We start from the raw sequence: 16,721 nt of genomic DNA, 5'->3' as shown, positions 1-16,721 counted from the left end.
AGAAGAAGTTCAAATGGCCAAAAGACACTTGAGGACATGCTCAACCTCCTTAGTGATCAGGGTTATGCAAATCAAAACAACTTTGAGATACCATCTTTCATCTGTTAGAATGGCTAAAATCATAAATGCCAATGATAGCCTTTGCTGGAGAGGATGTGGAATAAGGGGAACACTCGTCCATTGCTGGTGGGAATGCAAACTTGTGCAACCACTTTGGAAATCAGTGTGGTAGTTTCTCAGGAAATTCGGGATTAACCTACCCCATGGTCCAGCAAAACCACTCTTGGAATATACCCAAGAAATACCTTAGCATACTACAAAAGCATTTGTTCAACTATGCTTCAACTATGCAACATAGCAGCATTATTTGTAATAGCGCAGAACCTGGAAACAACCTAGATGCCCCCTCAATGGAAGAATGGAAAAAGACAGTGTGGATTATATATGCATTAGCGTACTACTCAGCAGTAATAAACAATGACATCTTGAATTTTGAATGCAAATGGATGGAAATAGAAACACTATTCTGAGTGAGGGTAACCCAGAGCCAAAAAGGTGAATATGGTATGTCCTCACTCATAAGTGGATTCTAGCCATAAATAAAGGACATTGAGCCTATAATTCATGATCCTAGAGAAGCTAAATATGAAGGTGAACCCAAAGAAAAGCATATAGTTATCCTCCTGGATATTGGAAGTAGACAAGATTGCCAGGCAAAAATTAGCAGCTTGAAGGTAGGGGTAGGGTGGGGGTAAGGGGAAATGGGGAGAGAAAAGTAAGAAGGGGAGGATGGGAAGAGCTTGGGGGAATGGGACGGAAGCTGGGTGGACATGGGAGCAGGGAAGAAGATATCATAACTAAGGGAGATATTTTAGGGTTGGCAAGAGACTTGACTCTAGAGGTGTTTCTCAGGCATCCATGGAGATGTCCCCCAGCTAGTTCCAGTGGGCAGCTGAGGAGAGGGAGCCTGAAATGGCCTTATTCTATAGCCATACTGATGAATATCTTGCATATCACCATAGAACCTTCATCTGGTGATTGATGGAGATAGAGACAGAGACCCACATTGGAGCACTGGACTGAGCTACCAAGTTCCAAATGAAAAGCAGAAAAAAGGGAGAAAATGAGCAAGGATGTCATGATTGCGAGGGGTGCACCCAACCACTGAGATGGTGGGGCTGATCTAATGGGAGCTCACCCAGGCCAGCTGGACTGGGACTAATGAAACATGTAATTAATCTTGACTCTCAGAACATGGCGGACAAGGAGGGCTGACTGAGAAGTCAAGGACGAAGGTACTGGGTTTCGATTCTACTGCATGTACTGGCTTTGTGGGAGCCTAGTCCGTTTGGATGCTCACCTTCCTAGACCTGAATTGAACAGGGAGAAGCTTGGGCTTCCCACAGGGCAGCCCCTGACTGCTCTTTGAACTAGAGAGAGAGGGATGGGGAGGGGGATTGCAGGAGAGGGAGGGAAATGGGAGGAGGGGAGGAGGTGGAAATTTTAAATAAAAAAATCAACTAAAGTTTCAATGATGTAAGCAAAAAGAAAAAAATAACATGTGATCATCTCGTTAGATAACAAAATTTAATACCATTGGAAAAGTACTGAAGATAATAAGTATGTGAAAAGCAGACATCAACTAGATGAATGCAGTCTAGATATCCTAAGGCCAACATGATAATTGAGTAATGCTAGCTTTTTTACAACTAATAATTTTTACTTTGCTTTTTTAATTATTTAAGACTATGTGAGTGTAAAAATACATACAGGTATTTTAGTTCTAAGAATGGAAACATTTTGTTAAGAGAGGATTCGCACATCATAATGAGTATGAAAAACTGAAAATTACCAAGTAAGTTAATGAGCATGTAGGACTTATGGGAACTGCTTGTCAATGCTTCTTGTGTGAGTAGAAACTAAGAATCACATTGGGGTAAACACATACTGCTAATTTAGTCATTAAATGTAGGAGTATCTTATGATCCATCCATTCATCCTATACATCTTCCTGAAAGTAGGTAAGTTGGTAAAACACATAGACTCTTGTCTTCCTATATTTATTTAAGCATTATTGAAATAGTCAAGATATGGAGTGAACTTGATGTATCTCAACAGAAGAAGAGATATAGGTAATATTTCATATACAATTTTTTGGTTTTATTTTTATAAAATGAAAATTCATTGTTCTTATTTACAATGCATATTGGAATTCAGATGAAAGGCTTACTAGATTCATAAAGTGAAAATGAAACAGTTCAGTTTAAGATATGGAATCAGTAGTTAGATGAGAAACATCGGTGGGCAATAGAGGCACAAATCCCAACAAAAAATATGGAACACATATGTAAATTTCCATAATAAAACTATTATGCTGAATTAATTAAAAAGTAATTATTAATTACACACACAACAAAACCGATACCATCCTGAATCTGGACCACTGGAATTTTTATTTGCACTCTCTTAGAAAGGTGAATTTGTTCTCGTCCTATGAAAGTATCTGCCTTTCACTTTCCTCTATACCTACATTGTGGTCACCCAGGACAGCTCATTACAGAACCAGAGTCATGAACTTTTAGGTGTTTATTTTGTAACATACAATAATATCTATATAAGAATAGTAGTCCTATTTATCTCATCACAAATACTAAATAAGACATAACACCACCCATAGAAAGACTTGTCCCATAATTTTCTGCAGGCCTGTCCATTGAAAGATGCTAATCAGTCCACATTCAAAAAACACTCTCCCATTGTTGGAGGGAGGCTGCTTGTTGGTTCCTAGCCACCTATAAATCTTAGACCTGAAATAATCACATAGAAACTGTATTATTTAAATTACTGCTTGGGCCCTTAGCTCTAGCTTCTTATTGCCTAACTCTTACATATTAATTTGACCCATCTTCATTAATCTGTGTATCACCATGTGACAGTGGCTTACCAACAAAGTTTCAGCACCTCTGTCTCTGATGTCAGCAGCTCCATGGCATCCCTCCAACTCTGCCTTCTATCTCTCAGCATTTTGTTTAGTTTTCTCCACCTACCTAAGTTCTGCTTTTTCAAAAGGCCAAGGCAGTTTCTTTATTCCTTAATGGTAATCACAGCACACAGAGGGGACTTCCACATCACCTGGTGTCAGAAGTGGAATACAACAAGTTCCTTGCAACAATTGATGTGCCAATGTAGTGGACTAAATACATGTAAAACCTGAGAAAGTTTAAAAAGGACAAAAGAACAGCATTAAACATGGTGTGGTAGTGGCATTCTCTTGGATGGGCTCTGTTTGCTAGAGCCATGGTTTCTTTGGGAAAGGATTTGGCCATAGCAGGGCATAAAAGACATGTGGTTTTGAAGTGCAGCTTCCTGGACCATGCTGCCAGCACAAACTCCAGTTATGGAGCATTTCAGCAGTATTTGTGGGCCCAGGTGTTTGTGTGCCCACTCAGAGTTGGAAGGATGTAGTGATGAGCTGCAGGCAGGCCTGCTTTTCATCCCACCTGGCTCCCGCATAGCTAGCTTAGCCCCAGAAATAACAACACACAAACTATACTCATTTGAACACTGCCTGGCCCATTAGTTTCAGCCTCTTATTAGCTAATTCTCACATATCTTGCTTTAACCCATATCTAATAATCTATGTAGCACCACGAGGTGGTGGCTTACCAGGAAGATTCTAGCATACTTCCATCTTGGGCTGGAGCTTCATCATGTCTGACCTGGTGGCTGGCTCCATCCAATCTGACCCAGAGAGGAGAGGCATGGCTATTGCCCGAGGCATCTGCCTCACTCCCATCATCCCGTTCTGTCTACTCCACATATCTAAATCCTGCTCTATCAAAAAGCAGTTTCTTTATTAACCAATGAGAGTCTTCCATCATTTCCCCCTTTTCTGTTTAAACAAAAAAGAAAGGCTTTACCTTTAACATAGTAAAATTAAATATAACAAAACAGTTATCAAGCAAGAATTACAGTTATAATATTTATATCTATTTTATCTATTATCAAAACAATGGAAAACTATAACTATCTATCTATTCTTCAACTCCATCAAAGACTCCGGAAGGATATAATATTAACTAAGCAAACAAGAAATAAGCAACTTTCAAACTCTAGAAATGACAGAGACATCTCGCTGCCTGGACAGTCATTGAAAGTCCCTCTGTACCATTGGGGCATCCATCTTTGGCCTACAAGCCCATAGTATCCAGCAGACATTTCCATGAAGCAGGAAATTCCAAAGACAGTTCAGTCACTATCTGATGTGTTCTGCAGAGTGTCTCACAGACTCTTTCATGAGTCAGGAACCCCAAAAGATTATCTCACCTTTAGGCAAGTTCAGCAGTCCTCCTCTCTCTGCAGGTTTTCTGTGTCCAGTTTATGTAACAGTCCAGGCAAGAACAGTTTCTTGCCCAAATGGCTATTAAACTCCATAAGGAGCTTCTTCAATACCCACCATCCTCTCAAAGTAGCTTGGTGCTGCCAGGAGCAGACGTGTCTCATTGTCATGAAAAGCCCTAATTATTAGAACATTTTAAATGGCATATTCTGTACTTTTTGAAAGATCAGAAGAATGCCTATCTAACTGAAATATATCTAGAAAATTTAACTAACATGACTACAAGCTTAACTATTACTGATGATTATCCATTAACAACCTATATTTCCTAATTATACACTACATTTTTAAATGAACTACACAATCACAATACCTTAATCAAGATCAGAAATACATATAACAAGATTAACCTTAAATTTATATCAATAAAGCAAAATTTATACCAATATAAATTATTCATATCTATATCATATCCCCCTTTAAATGTAAAAAACATTTATAAACAATATTTGGCTTAGTTTTTTCTCTCCAAACTGCTTCGTGCTGTATGGGGCCGCTGTTAATCAGGTCTTTCATGGTGTATTCTGTATGCTAGGTTCATCTCAGTTGCCAGTTGAGCTAAGTAAGTTTTAAGGCTTTTCACAGCAAACTTTCAGGTGGTCTATCAAACCATATTTGTCTAGAAGCAAGCCATAGGGTATCATTCTCTGTGAAAACAAAAGAAGAACCTCTTTTCCAAAGCACCATATCCTTAGACCCTAATTTTGAAGTCAAGATACCTTTATAATATAGATGCTGAATTAGATCAGCAGCACACACAATGAAATGTCTCTCTGAAGTTAGCTCCTTCACAGTCAAAAAAATCAAAGAAAATACAATAATATACAGAATCCAGACTCTCTGTGAAGTATCCATTTTTACATTGCTTATTTTTTTACTTCTTTTAATCTATGACTATCTGTACTCTGTCTCCTTAAAAACTTTACCCCTTTTTAAATCATTAACTTTATTTTATGACTCTATATACTCTTTTTATTTTCTCTCCCCAGCCTACATGTATTTATCCAACGTTGTGACCCATTAAGAGGTCGCTTATGTCTGAATCTGTCCTATTGCATTGTCTGTAATTCTCTACTGTCTTGAAGAGTTTTAAAATGCTAAGCAGCTCAGTTGTGGCTGCTCTGGATGTTGGTTCCACCTCTCTCAATTGCAAAATAGTGGATGTACCATTTCTCCTAGCTCTGGGGTCGCCAGGTAGGAGCTGCAATCAGCACTTTAACTCTGAGAATGAGCTTGCAGCACATAAGTCTTTTTTATCTGGGTTACCCTAAATATGCCATGCAGAGCACTGAGCAGCCTGGAAACATCTCTGTGTATGGTGGTGGAAATCTGCCATACTCTCCGGCCTGCTCAAGCCTGATCCCACAGTTTACCCAGGCAAGAAGAGCTGAGCCATGGGAATGGTCTCAGCTACTTTCCTCCCAGTCTCAAGCGGGCACACAAATACCCTGGCCCACAAATGCTCCATAGCTGAATTTGGCACCAGTGGCAGAGCCCAGGAAACTGTGTTTTAAAACCATGAGGCTTTGTTGTTGTTGTTGTTGTTATGACTGTTGAGTCAGGAAACTCTCTTTTAAAGGAGCTATGAGACACCACCAGCTGTGCTAAACTCTATATTGTGTCTAGAATTCCTTTTTAAGCCCTCTCGGGTTTTACATGGAGTTTGTTTAAGACATTGGGCACCATTCTGTTGTAGTGGGAGGACCAGGCATGCTTATGGTCCCAGTGGCCCAGCTATCTTACACCCGAAATAACCACACAGAAACTGTATTTATTTAAACACTGTGCGGCCCATTAGCTGTAGCTTCTTATTGGCTAACTCACATCTTGATCAACCCATTTCTATTAAATCTGTGTATCACCACATGACTGTGGCTTACCAGCAAGATTCTAACCTACGTCCATCTCAGGCAGGAGATTAATGGTGTCTCAAAGCTGCCTTTCTTCCTCCCAGCATTCCATTCTGTCTTCTCCACCTACCTAACTGCTACCCTATCAAAAGGCCAAAGCAGTTTCTTTATTCAATCAATGAAAATGACACATAGACAAAAGAACCTCCTACATCAGTGTTTCTGAACTTGATTAAGGTATTCTTCTTGTATAGCTCATTCAAAAATGTAATGTATAATTAAGAAATATAAGCTAATAGATAATCATCTATAATAGTCAAAATTGTAGTCATGTTAGTTAGGTTTTCTAGATATATAGAGATATATTTCACTTATATAGGTATTCTTCAAATCTTTCAGAGACCTCCAGATTATTGCATTTAAAATGTTTTAAAAATTTATTACCTTTCTTGACAATGAGACACCTCTGCTCCTGGCATCACCAATCTACTTCAAGAGGAAGAAAAGCATTGAAGAGACTCCTTATGGAGATTGTTAGATAAAATGAACATACAGGATCCACAGAGAAATGACTGCTGAACTTGTCTAAAGGTGAGATGATCCTTTAGGGTTACTGCTTCATGAAAGAACCTACAAGACATTCTGCAGGATAAAGAAGAAAGTGACTGCCAAGCTGCCAATATAGGAGGAACTGTCTTTGAAATTGCCTGCTTCATGGAAAAGTCTGCTGCATACTTTGGGCCTGTAGATGGATGCCCCAATAGTACAGAAGAACTTTGGGTGACTGTCTAGTCAGCAAGAAGTCTCTGTAAACTCTAAAATTTTGGAAGTGCTTGTAATGTACTTCCTGTTAACTTAGGTAATAGTATATCCTTCTGGAGTCTTTGATGGTGTTGAAGAATAGATAGAAAGTAGATATAAATATTATAACTGTAGTTCATGCTTGATACCTGTTTTGTTATATGTAATTTTCCTATGCTAAATTAAAAGCTTTCTTTTTTATTTAAACAGAAAAGGGGAGATGATGTGAGAGTCCCCTCTGTATGCTTTGATTACCATTAACAAATAAAGAAACTGCCTTGGTCTGTTGATAGGTCAGAACTTAGGTAGGTGGAGAAAACTAAACAAAATGCTGGGAAAAAAAGGAAGAGTTGGAAGGACACCATGGAGCTGCTGCCACCAGAGAGAGAGGCACTGAAATTTTGTGGGTAAGCCACTGTCACATGACGATACACAGATTAATGGTGATGGGTTAAATTAATATGTACGAGTTAGACAATAAGAAGCTAGAGTTAATGTGCAAAACAGTGATTTAATTAATATAGTTTTATGTGTTTGATTCTGGGCACCCATTACAAACAAGTGTCTCACCCTACATCCCACTAGAAGTAGAGGTTCTCGAGTGAAAACTAAATACATGATTAGAGAAATGATATAAAAACGTCACTTCTTAATTTCCATTTGCGTCTAAGATAATTGACAAAAGACTTCTTTGCAACAACTACTAGATTGTAAATTGAGCAAAAATAAATAAATAAAAAGGAAATGAAAGATAAAGCAGAAAAAAATCATTAAACAAATCTGTGAGAACAGAGAGTCATGGAAGGATATAATGTGCTAGATAATAAATATTCAGCTTGCCTTTTCATTATTTATGATTGTGTAAGAAGAGGAAAATTTATTGTGCATGTAGTATGTGAACATCAGTGATATACAAGGTCTTCTGTACACTTAAGACTCTTGTCCTGTGGTTCCCTTCATATATATATATGTATATACACATATACATATACTATGGGAAATCTTTACTTGGAAACATTTGGTTTAATAAATAAGAAATTGTTTCAGAAAAAAAGAGTGATAGGTCTTATGTAGTAGATGAAATGAATCACACAGGTCTGCTTACATAAAATCTCTCTGGATTTTGTGGACTATTTTAAAAAATCAATATTTAACATGCAAATGACTCATGGTTCTATGATGAGCTGGATAGTTTTGGAATATTAGAATTTATAAATTTTCTGGATGTGGTTTCATTATTGGTTCTCAAGACAATGGGAAAACAAGATTTGGTTAAATTTATGTATCTACCATAGATGAATCATAAGTCAGACTGCCATGTCTGATTTCCGTGGCATGAATTTTATAATAATATGATCAGTGTATAGCTGTGAATTCTGAATTTATAAGTCCTCTTGAAACAATAATACAAGTTGCACCATGTATCACATAATAAATATCTCAAAAACACATCTAAAGACAGTAGCATAAACAGATTTATGAGAATGTCATATGACCAAATTTTTCCAAAATGGCAGCCAACCAGGGTCTTTAATTTCAACAAAGATGAGTAATGTCATGAAACTACCTGAATTTGTCTCATATACATTCATCACATAGACTTCAGACTTCAGATGCAGTGCCTCTGAGAAGAGTGTTGTTTGAAGAAATGCTGTCAAAAAGAGGGAATCAGGAATGAGCAAGTATCTATCTTTGCCCACAGAAATAACAGCACTTGGGAATACACAGATGCTTATTTTATAAACTAATATGAAAAATGCTTCACAATTCACTGCCCAGGAATACAGCTAGGAAAATATTCTTTTTCTCTTTTTGTGTCCAATAATTCTACTTTTTTGTCAGTTTCATTCATTACAAGAGTTCTTGGAGAAGAAAGAAGAATGAAGATTAGGATGGAGTCTTGATTACAGTTTGCCCTGCTCACATGTAGTAGTGTAGTGGCATGTGAAAAATGAGCAATTCAACAATATTTTGAATATGCAATATGTTCCTTTAGTATGTTATATGAAATGTCACCCTGATATTATTTGAGGGCTAGATTCTGAAAATCAGAACAATGCTATGAATTTTCTGCCTTGTTTTTATAACCTGTTCACCAATAAGCAACCCCAAATTCTTTTAGAGAATTAATGATATTTTTCTACTTTTAATTTTTCAAAACATTGTTCTGTTTTAAACACAGTTATCTTCCAATTTACAAGACTGGTTGCTGACTCAAAAAAGGACTCTCTACATTGTTCCACAATATATAGCCATCCACTTCACAGTTTCTATAGCACTGTAGCAGGAGATGACTTATTAAATAAAACCCCATTCTATTTCAATTAGTATCATCCTAAATTGGCCCAAGTAAATGGTCATAGAGTACAGTCAACTGATGGACATTCATCAATGTGTAGGTCCTAAAGCATGTACTTGCATATCCTAAATAACTGGATGTCACCCAGTAGAAAAATGAAAATATATCCATATCTATCACCATGAACCAAAATCAAGTCCAAATGGATTAAAGACCTAAATATAAATCTGACCACACTAAACCTGACAGAAGAGAAAGTGGGAAGTAGCCTGAAATGCATGGGCACAGAAGACCAGTTCCTACATATAATCCCAGTAGCACAGACAATAAGAGCAATCATGAATAAATGGACCTCCTGAAAATGAGAAGCTTCTGTAAAGCAAAGGAAATAGCCAATAAGACAAAAAGGCAACCTACTAAATGGGAGAAGATCTTCACCAACCCCACATCAGACAAAAGACTGATCTCCAAAATATATAAAGAACTCAAGAAACTAGACTTTAAAATTCTAAATAACCAAATTAAAAAATGTGGTTTTGAACTGAACAGAGAATTCTCAATAGAAGAATTACAAATGGGCAAAAGATACTTAGGGACATGTTCAACTTTCTTAGCTATCAGAGAAATGCAAATCAAAACATCCTTGAGATACCATCTTTTTTTCCTCATTTTTTTATTAAAGATTTCCATCTCCTCCCCCTTCCCTCCCCTCCCTTCCACCCATACCCCCATTCCACCCCTCTCCAAGACAAAGAGCCATCAGGGTTCCCTTCACTATGTTAAGTCCAAGGTCCTCCCAGCTCCCCCTAAGACCAGGAAGGTGAGCAACCAAACTGACAAGGTTCACAGTGAGCCCGTCCATGCTGTACACCAGTCAAAATAGCTAAAATAAAAAACAACAATAATAACTTATGCTGGAGAGGATGTGGAGTAAGGGGAATACTCATCCATTGCTGGTGGTACAACTACTTTGAAAATCAGTGTGGTGCTTTCCCAGAAAACTTAGAGTCAACCTAACTCAGTATCAAGCAATACCACTCTTGGAAATTTACCCAAAAGATGCCTAATCATACTACAAAAGCATTTGTTCAACTATGTTCATAGCAACATTATTTGTAATAGCAAGAACCTGGAAACAACCTAGGTGGCACTCAATGAAAGAATAAATAAAGTGTGGCACTTTCTTTACATGTACACATTAGAGTACTACTTAGCAGTAAAAAACAATGACATCTTGGATTTTGCATGCAAATGGATGGAAGTAGATAACACTATCCTGAGTGAGATAACCCAGACTCAAAAATATGAATATGGTATGTACTCACTCATTAGTGGATTCTAACCATAAACAATGGATATTGTGCCTATAGTTCATGATCCTAGAGAAGCTAAGTAATAAGGTGAACCCAAAGAAAAACATACATAGATCCAACTGGAAATTGGAAGCAGACAAGATCTCCAGGCAAAAGTTGGGAGCATGTGCATGGAGGGGTAGAGTGAAAGGGAGAGACTGAGAGAAAGGGGAGAAGGGGAGGGTTGGGGAGAGCTTGGGGGAGTGGGATGATTGAGATGGAGGAAGGATGGATATTGGAGCAGGAAGGAGATATCTTAATTAAGGGAGCCATTTTAGGGTTGGAAGGAGGATTGAATATCCTCCTGGGAATGAATAAGCCTGAGATCAAATTGGTCCCTCTGAATGTGGTTAACAGTTAGAGCAGACTGGGGGGCCAATAACAATAGCACTGGAATTTGTTTCTACTGCATGTACTGGCATTTTGGAATTCTCTTTGGATACATACCTAGCTCAGCCTGGATATAGTGGGGAGGGCCTTGGACTTTCCACAGGGCAGGGTGCCTTGACCTCTCTTAGGAGTGGAGAGGCTGGGTGGAGGGCGTGAGAGGTAGTGGGAGGAGTAGGAGGAGGGGAGGAAGTGGGAATTTTGACTGATATTATTTTAAAGTAAAAGAAAATAAAAACAAACAAACAAAAAAGTTGTTATCAAACACAGAAATTAAGTCCACTGCGACACTCTAACCGCTCAAGGGATTTATGTTTCTTAGTGTTTGGTGGTAAGGAATTAGTGTTTGAGCTTCACAAGATCTACTCTCAAATTCATGTTGTGTGTTACTAAAATTTTCAATGACACATTTTCTGTGTGGAAATAAAATGTTTAAAAATTACTTTTAATTTTAAAATGTATAGGAAATACACAAAAACATCATAGTAGTACAATATCTAAGTGGAAAATAGGTTTATTTTAATCTGAGTAAATCATTTAGAATGAAGAAGTATGATTGATGTTTATCAGTCAGGTGATATGAAATGTCTAGCAAGAGACAGAAGTTAAAGTTCTTCTCAAAAAACATTAACACAAATTGGTATTATTCACTCCCAACATGCTTGTGACCCAGTTTTATTACAAAAGAATCCTCATAAATATTTTCCTCACATTTCATACTTTATCACCTTCTATTTTACAAAGATGTTAGACTGGCATATACAATTTATGTAGGATGCTATTGTTGTGTTAGTGTAACTGGAAAGGTAGTCAAAGCAGATATGTAATATAAAAATATATTGGTCAAATATATCCAATGTGAATATATAATATTCTGTGTAAACATAAAGCAGGCGAAGAGTAAGTACATAGAAGGTAGTACAATGTCTTAATTTCGGCACTAAGAACCTGGAGCTGACATATTTCTGTACATTTGTGGACAGTCTAATCTGTAGAAAATATGGTAAACTCATAGGCTCACATGTCCCTTGAATTTTTCACGTTGCTTGATGATTTCAAAATGAATACATGAATAGGTATATTGTTTGGTTAAACCCTCTGCAATTGCCTTTATCTTTAGATTAAGCTTTCAAAAACCAGAAGTTGAAAACACACTTTTTGAAAGATGCTGATGGCTTAACTTAATTATGGAAGATGCACTCTGATGAATTTTTAAAGCTTTTACAAGCTTCCAGCTACTTACATTATTCCAATCTCAAAGCATAGGCCATTGTTTCAGTATTAGCAGTAGTTGGGAATTCTGTACAGCTCAGAATAGTACATCTATTGACTACACAGGATCATCTATAGATCTTTGTACATATTAAGAATCATATTCTTTTACAGAACAACAACTAAAAACATCCAGTCTGTATTGGCCTTAGCTTTTTCCATGGATGAAGTCAACAGGAACCCTGATCTTCTACCAAATTCATCATTCATATTTGAATTTTCAGAGCATAGTTGTGCAACTGAGACAAAATTATATAGTCACTTGCATCTTTCTGAAGAATTTAGTGATACTCCCAATTATATCTGTTATGAACAGACTATGTGTATAGTGGTGCTTACAGGACCAAATTTGGCAACATCTGTGATGGCTGGGACCATGCTCAACCTCTTCATACCTCAACAGGTGAGATTTTGTGTTGTGAGTTTGTGATAAATTCTAATTCTGCTATTCTAAGTCTTATATGCTAAGGAGATTGTGAGGAGTATAGTGCCTTCAAATTTGTGTTAAATAGAGTAGTTCATGGTTATTATTCATTCTTGATGGGGCTTCATTTCCTTTTTTGAAATTGAGATGATGGAAGAAGTAACAGATAAGGAGGGGTTTTTTTTAGGAACTCTTGGCCTAAAGTGTGTTTACAAGTTCTTATGAGTGTGTGCTACGTCATGCTGCTCCCTGTGTTGTAGGTCCTTCAGGTTACCTATGGACCTTTCCATCCCATCCTCAGCAATCATGAACAATTTCCCTCTCTGTATCAAGTGGCTGCCAAGGACACATCTTTAGCCCTGGCCATGATCTCTTTGATGCTTTACTTCAACTGGAACTGGATTGGACTGGTCATCTCAGACAATGATCAAGGTACTCAATTTCTCACACAATTGAGAGGAGAGATGGAAAAAATTACAATCTGTTTTGCCTTTGTGAGTGTGATCCCAGTCAAGATGGATTTATTCTTGACAAGAGCTGAAGTGTATTATAGCCAAATCATGACATCATCCACAAATGTAGTTGTCATTTATGGTGACCCAGACAGTACTCTAGCCATGGGCTTTAGAAGGTGGGAATCTCTAGGTTTACAGAGAATATGGGTCACCACTTCACAGTGGGATGGCACTACAAGTAAGAATGACTCCCCACTTAATTCATTCAATGGGAAAATAACTTTTGCACACCATCATGCTGAGATTTCTAATTTTAAAACATTTGTCCAGACATTGAACCCTGTCAATTACACTGATGAATTTCTGGCCAGGCTGGAGTGGATGAACTTGAACTGCAAAGTCTCAGCTTCTGTGTTTAAGACCCTGAAGAATTGCTTATCCAATGCCTCATTGCAATGGCTAAAGGTACAAACTTTTGACATGGCCTTTAGTGATGAGAGTCATGATATATATAATGCGGTATATGCTGTGGCCCATGCCCTCCATGAAATGTTTCTTCAGCATGTATATAATCAACCCATGGATAATGGAAAAGGACATTATGCTCACTGCTTGAAGGTAGTGTTTCCTCTTTTGGATGAAATTTGATGTTATCAATGTCAAAGTCTTTAAATGTCTGTCGAATATCTCAATTTACTAAATTAGGGAATATTTCATAAAATAGAAAGATTTATGGAAATTTTTCTTCATAATGATGTAAATCTGAAAGCTGGCATAAATCTTAATGGAACAGCAATGCTGTGGGAGGCACAATTTGTAAAGGAAGATCCCTGATTTTGTTACAGAGTACCTGAAAATCACCACAGCTATTCTAAAAGTATAAGCCTGAGTCCTTCCTCCTTAATTCTCTTCTTTATGAGAAGATGAATCCTTGTATATTTATTTTCAAATATGTGATAACCAGTTTATGAGATGATTTTTCACGAGTGACCTCACTTCACATCCTGAGTGAAAGTAATTACACAGTAAATAATGTCATTTTTCAGTTAAGGATATACAATTGTATCCATATGTGTGAATTCATGGTTCTTTTTGTGTATGGTTGTATGTTTGTGTTTCTGGGTATCTCTGTTTGTATCTGTGTCACTGTGTAAATATGTATTTTTGTATATCTGCATATCTATAGGTATTTGAAACTGAACATAAATATATAATTTGTCTTGTGTCAATATCTTTTTGTATGGGAGTTTGCTTCTGTAAATATTTTCCTTGTATTTTATCAGTGCATGTGTTTATATATGTTGATCTCACCATTGTATGTTACTTAAACATATGTATATCTTTGTTTCTGTCTGTCTGTCTGTCTGTCTGTCTATATACATCTTGTATCTGTCTTTGTATGTGTACACAAATCCATCTATTTCCATATCTCTCTGTGTAGGTATTTTTGTCTGTGAGTGTCTCCATGTGTGTATTTGTAATTTAATGTATGCATGTATTTGTGGGACTGTTCATGTTTTGCAGCTTTCTGTTTTGTGTGTCTGTTTTGGTGCATATATCTCACTGTGTGTAGCTTTGTTTTAATGTGTCAGTGTTGGCATTTATGTGTATGTTTGTATAAAATGTAAGTAGCGGCATTATGTATGTCTGTATGGAAGTTAATCTCTGTCTCTCTCTTTCTCTTCCTGTCTCTGTCTCTCTTTCATGGTGTGTGTGTGTGTGTGTGTGTGTGTGTGTGTGTGTGTGTGTGTGTGTGTGTGTGCTTTCATGTTGGTGTTTGGTATCTGCGTATATGTCTGTGTTTCTGTTTCGTACTTTTTTCTGAAAGAACTTAAATTCTAGTAACATTATGATAATTTTATTAGTCTACTTGATTCATTGTTATTTCTTCCATGGACACCTTCAATAATACTGCCTTGTAGATGAATTTAAAACCATTTTATGAATTCAAGAAAGGGCACATACACTATAGAATGGTGTATCTCTTTCAGGTGCACTCCTTTCTGAGGAAAACACACTTCACTAATCCAGTTGGAGACAGAGTGATTATGAACCAGAAAGAAAAACTTCAGGAAGAGTATGACATTTTTCAGATTTGGAATTTCCCATACGGTCTTGGACTTAAGGTGAAAATAGGAGAATTTAGTTCATATTTTCCATCTGGTCAACAGCTGCATATATATGAAGACATGATAGAGCAGGCAACAGGAAGTAGACAGGTGGGTCTGACTTAACTGGATTCTTTTGCATTACACAGCAGTAACACAGACAATGGAATCGATTTGTGCTGTCTTATAACCAATTAAAATAAATAGTCACATTACAAAGCATTTTGTGGCCTTCTATTTTATGTTTCTACATTTCCCTTTTTGATGTGACATTTTATTGTACACACAATGAATATTTATCATTCCAGAATATCTTTCTTGTTTTTAATATATAAAGTATAATGACTGTTACTACTGCGCTATATTGTTTCCAGTAAAGAGAGCCACTTTCTCATGGAACCATTTTGATAGCTAGACAGTGTTGTCCTCCATTTTGCGGAACACTTGACACAGCTGTTGAAAGACTGAGGGTAAATCTAAGGGAAGAGAAAAGTGAACATATAGAAATCATTAATTTTTATTACATAATTGTTATTAAGTATTTTTACCAGCAGGTACTAAGTTGCCAACATCTTGAACAATATAGTAAGCTAATATTTTCATAACCCTATGAATTATAACTTTATTTATTTTTCTTTCTTTTTGGTTTTCAGTTGATAAGGGTTCTTTCTTTGTATGTATATCTGTGCAACACTGCTATGTGTGGTGCCAATGGATGCATATCTGTTAAAGTAATTGCTAAACAAAGGAACATTGCTTGGTCCTGTAATTTTTTTCATATTTTACTCAAAGCAAAGAGTATATGTCCAGTTACCTTATCTGTGTGGGGAGAAGATAGTGGTAATAAAAAATGGCTTTTTGACATTTATAGAAGTAAATTCCATTATGGGTCTAATGTATGCTATAACTGTGAATTCTGATGTGAATGGTTTTAAGATACTCAATTCAAACTTCTCTAGTATTATATGGCTGAAATTTAAAGGAGTTAATTTCAGAAAACTCATTAAGCTAGATCTGAAATTGTATTAGATAACCGAGGTAGCATAAAATCTACAAAATATTTTATCTCAGAGTGATGAGGAGGGTTCCTCTCAGGGAATAGAACATGTGGACTGAACGTATAGCCACTGACCGACCAACAAATCCATCAGATATGCTGGTTCCAAGCCAAATTGAGCATTGTAAAACTATCCACTGAAGGATACAGAAGATTATGAACCCTGAAACTGGTTCTCATCTCCCATATAGGCAAATTTCAATGCAAAACAAAATGAACAAAAAATAAGTCTTCAAGCCAACACAACTACAAATATTACATTCATAGGCTAAAATGAGAGTATGTTCAATGACATACTAGAAAAATACAAATAATGA

At 36.8% G+C, this 16,721-nt stretch overlaps 1 protein-coding gene across 2 annotated transcripts in view; it reads left to right on the top strand.

The window, feature by feature from the left end:
- LOC119820301 (vomeronasal type-2 receptor 116-like) overlaps positions 1–16,721 on the top strand; it is a 61,229-nt gene that overhangs the window by 33,604 nt on the left and 10,904 nt on the right. The window contains exons 2-4 of one of the 2 annotated variants that reach the window (XM_038338457.1): positions 12,475–12,763; positions 13,045–13,857; positions 15,231–15,458. In XM_038338457.1, coding sequence (XP_038194385.1) covers positions 12,475–12,763; positions 13,045–13,857; positions 15,231–15,458 — 1,330 coding nt within the window. Of the gene's footprint in view, positions 1–12,474; positions 12,764–13,044; positions 13,858–15,230; positions 15,459–16,721 lie in introns of those variants that run through there. The other variant, XM_038338458.1, reaches the window with a different exon arrangement.

Source organism: Arvicola amphibius, chromosome 8 (assembly GCF_903992535.2).
Source record: "Arvicola amphibius chromosome 8, mArvAmp1.2, whole genome shotgun sequence".
NCBI classification, from domain to species: Eukaryota; Metazoa; Chordata; class Mammalia; order Rodentia; family Cricetidae; genus Arvicola; species Arvicola amphibius.
Note: the sequence above shows the minus strand (reverse complement) of the source record. Positions and strands in the feature narration are given on the sequence as shown.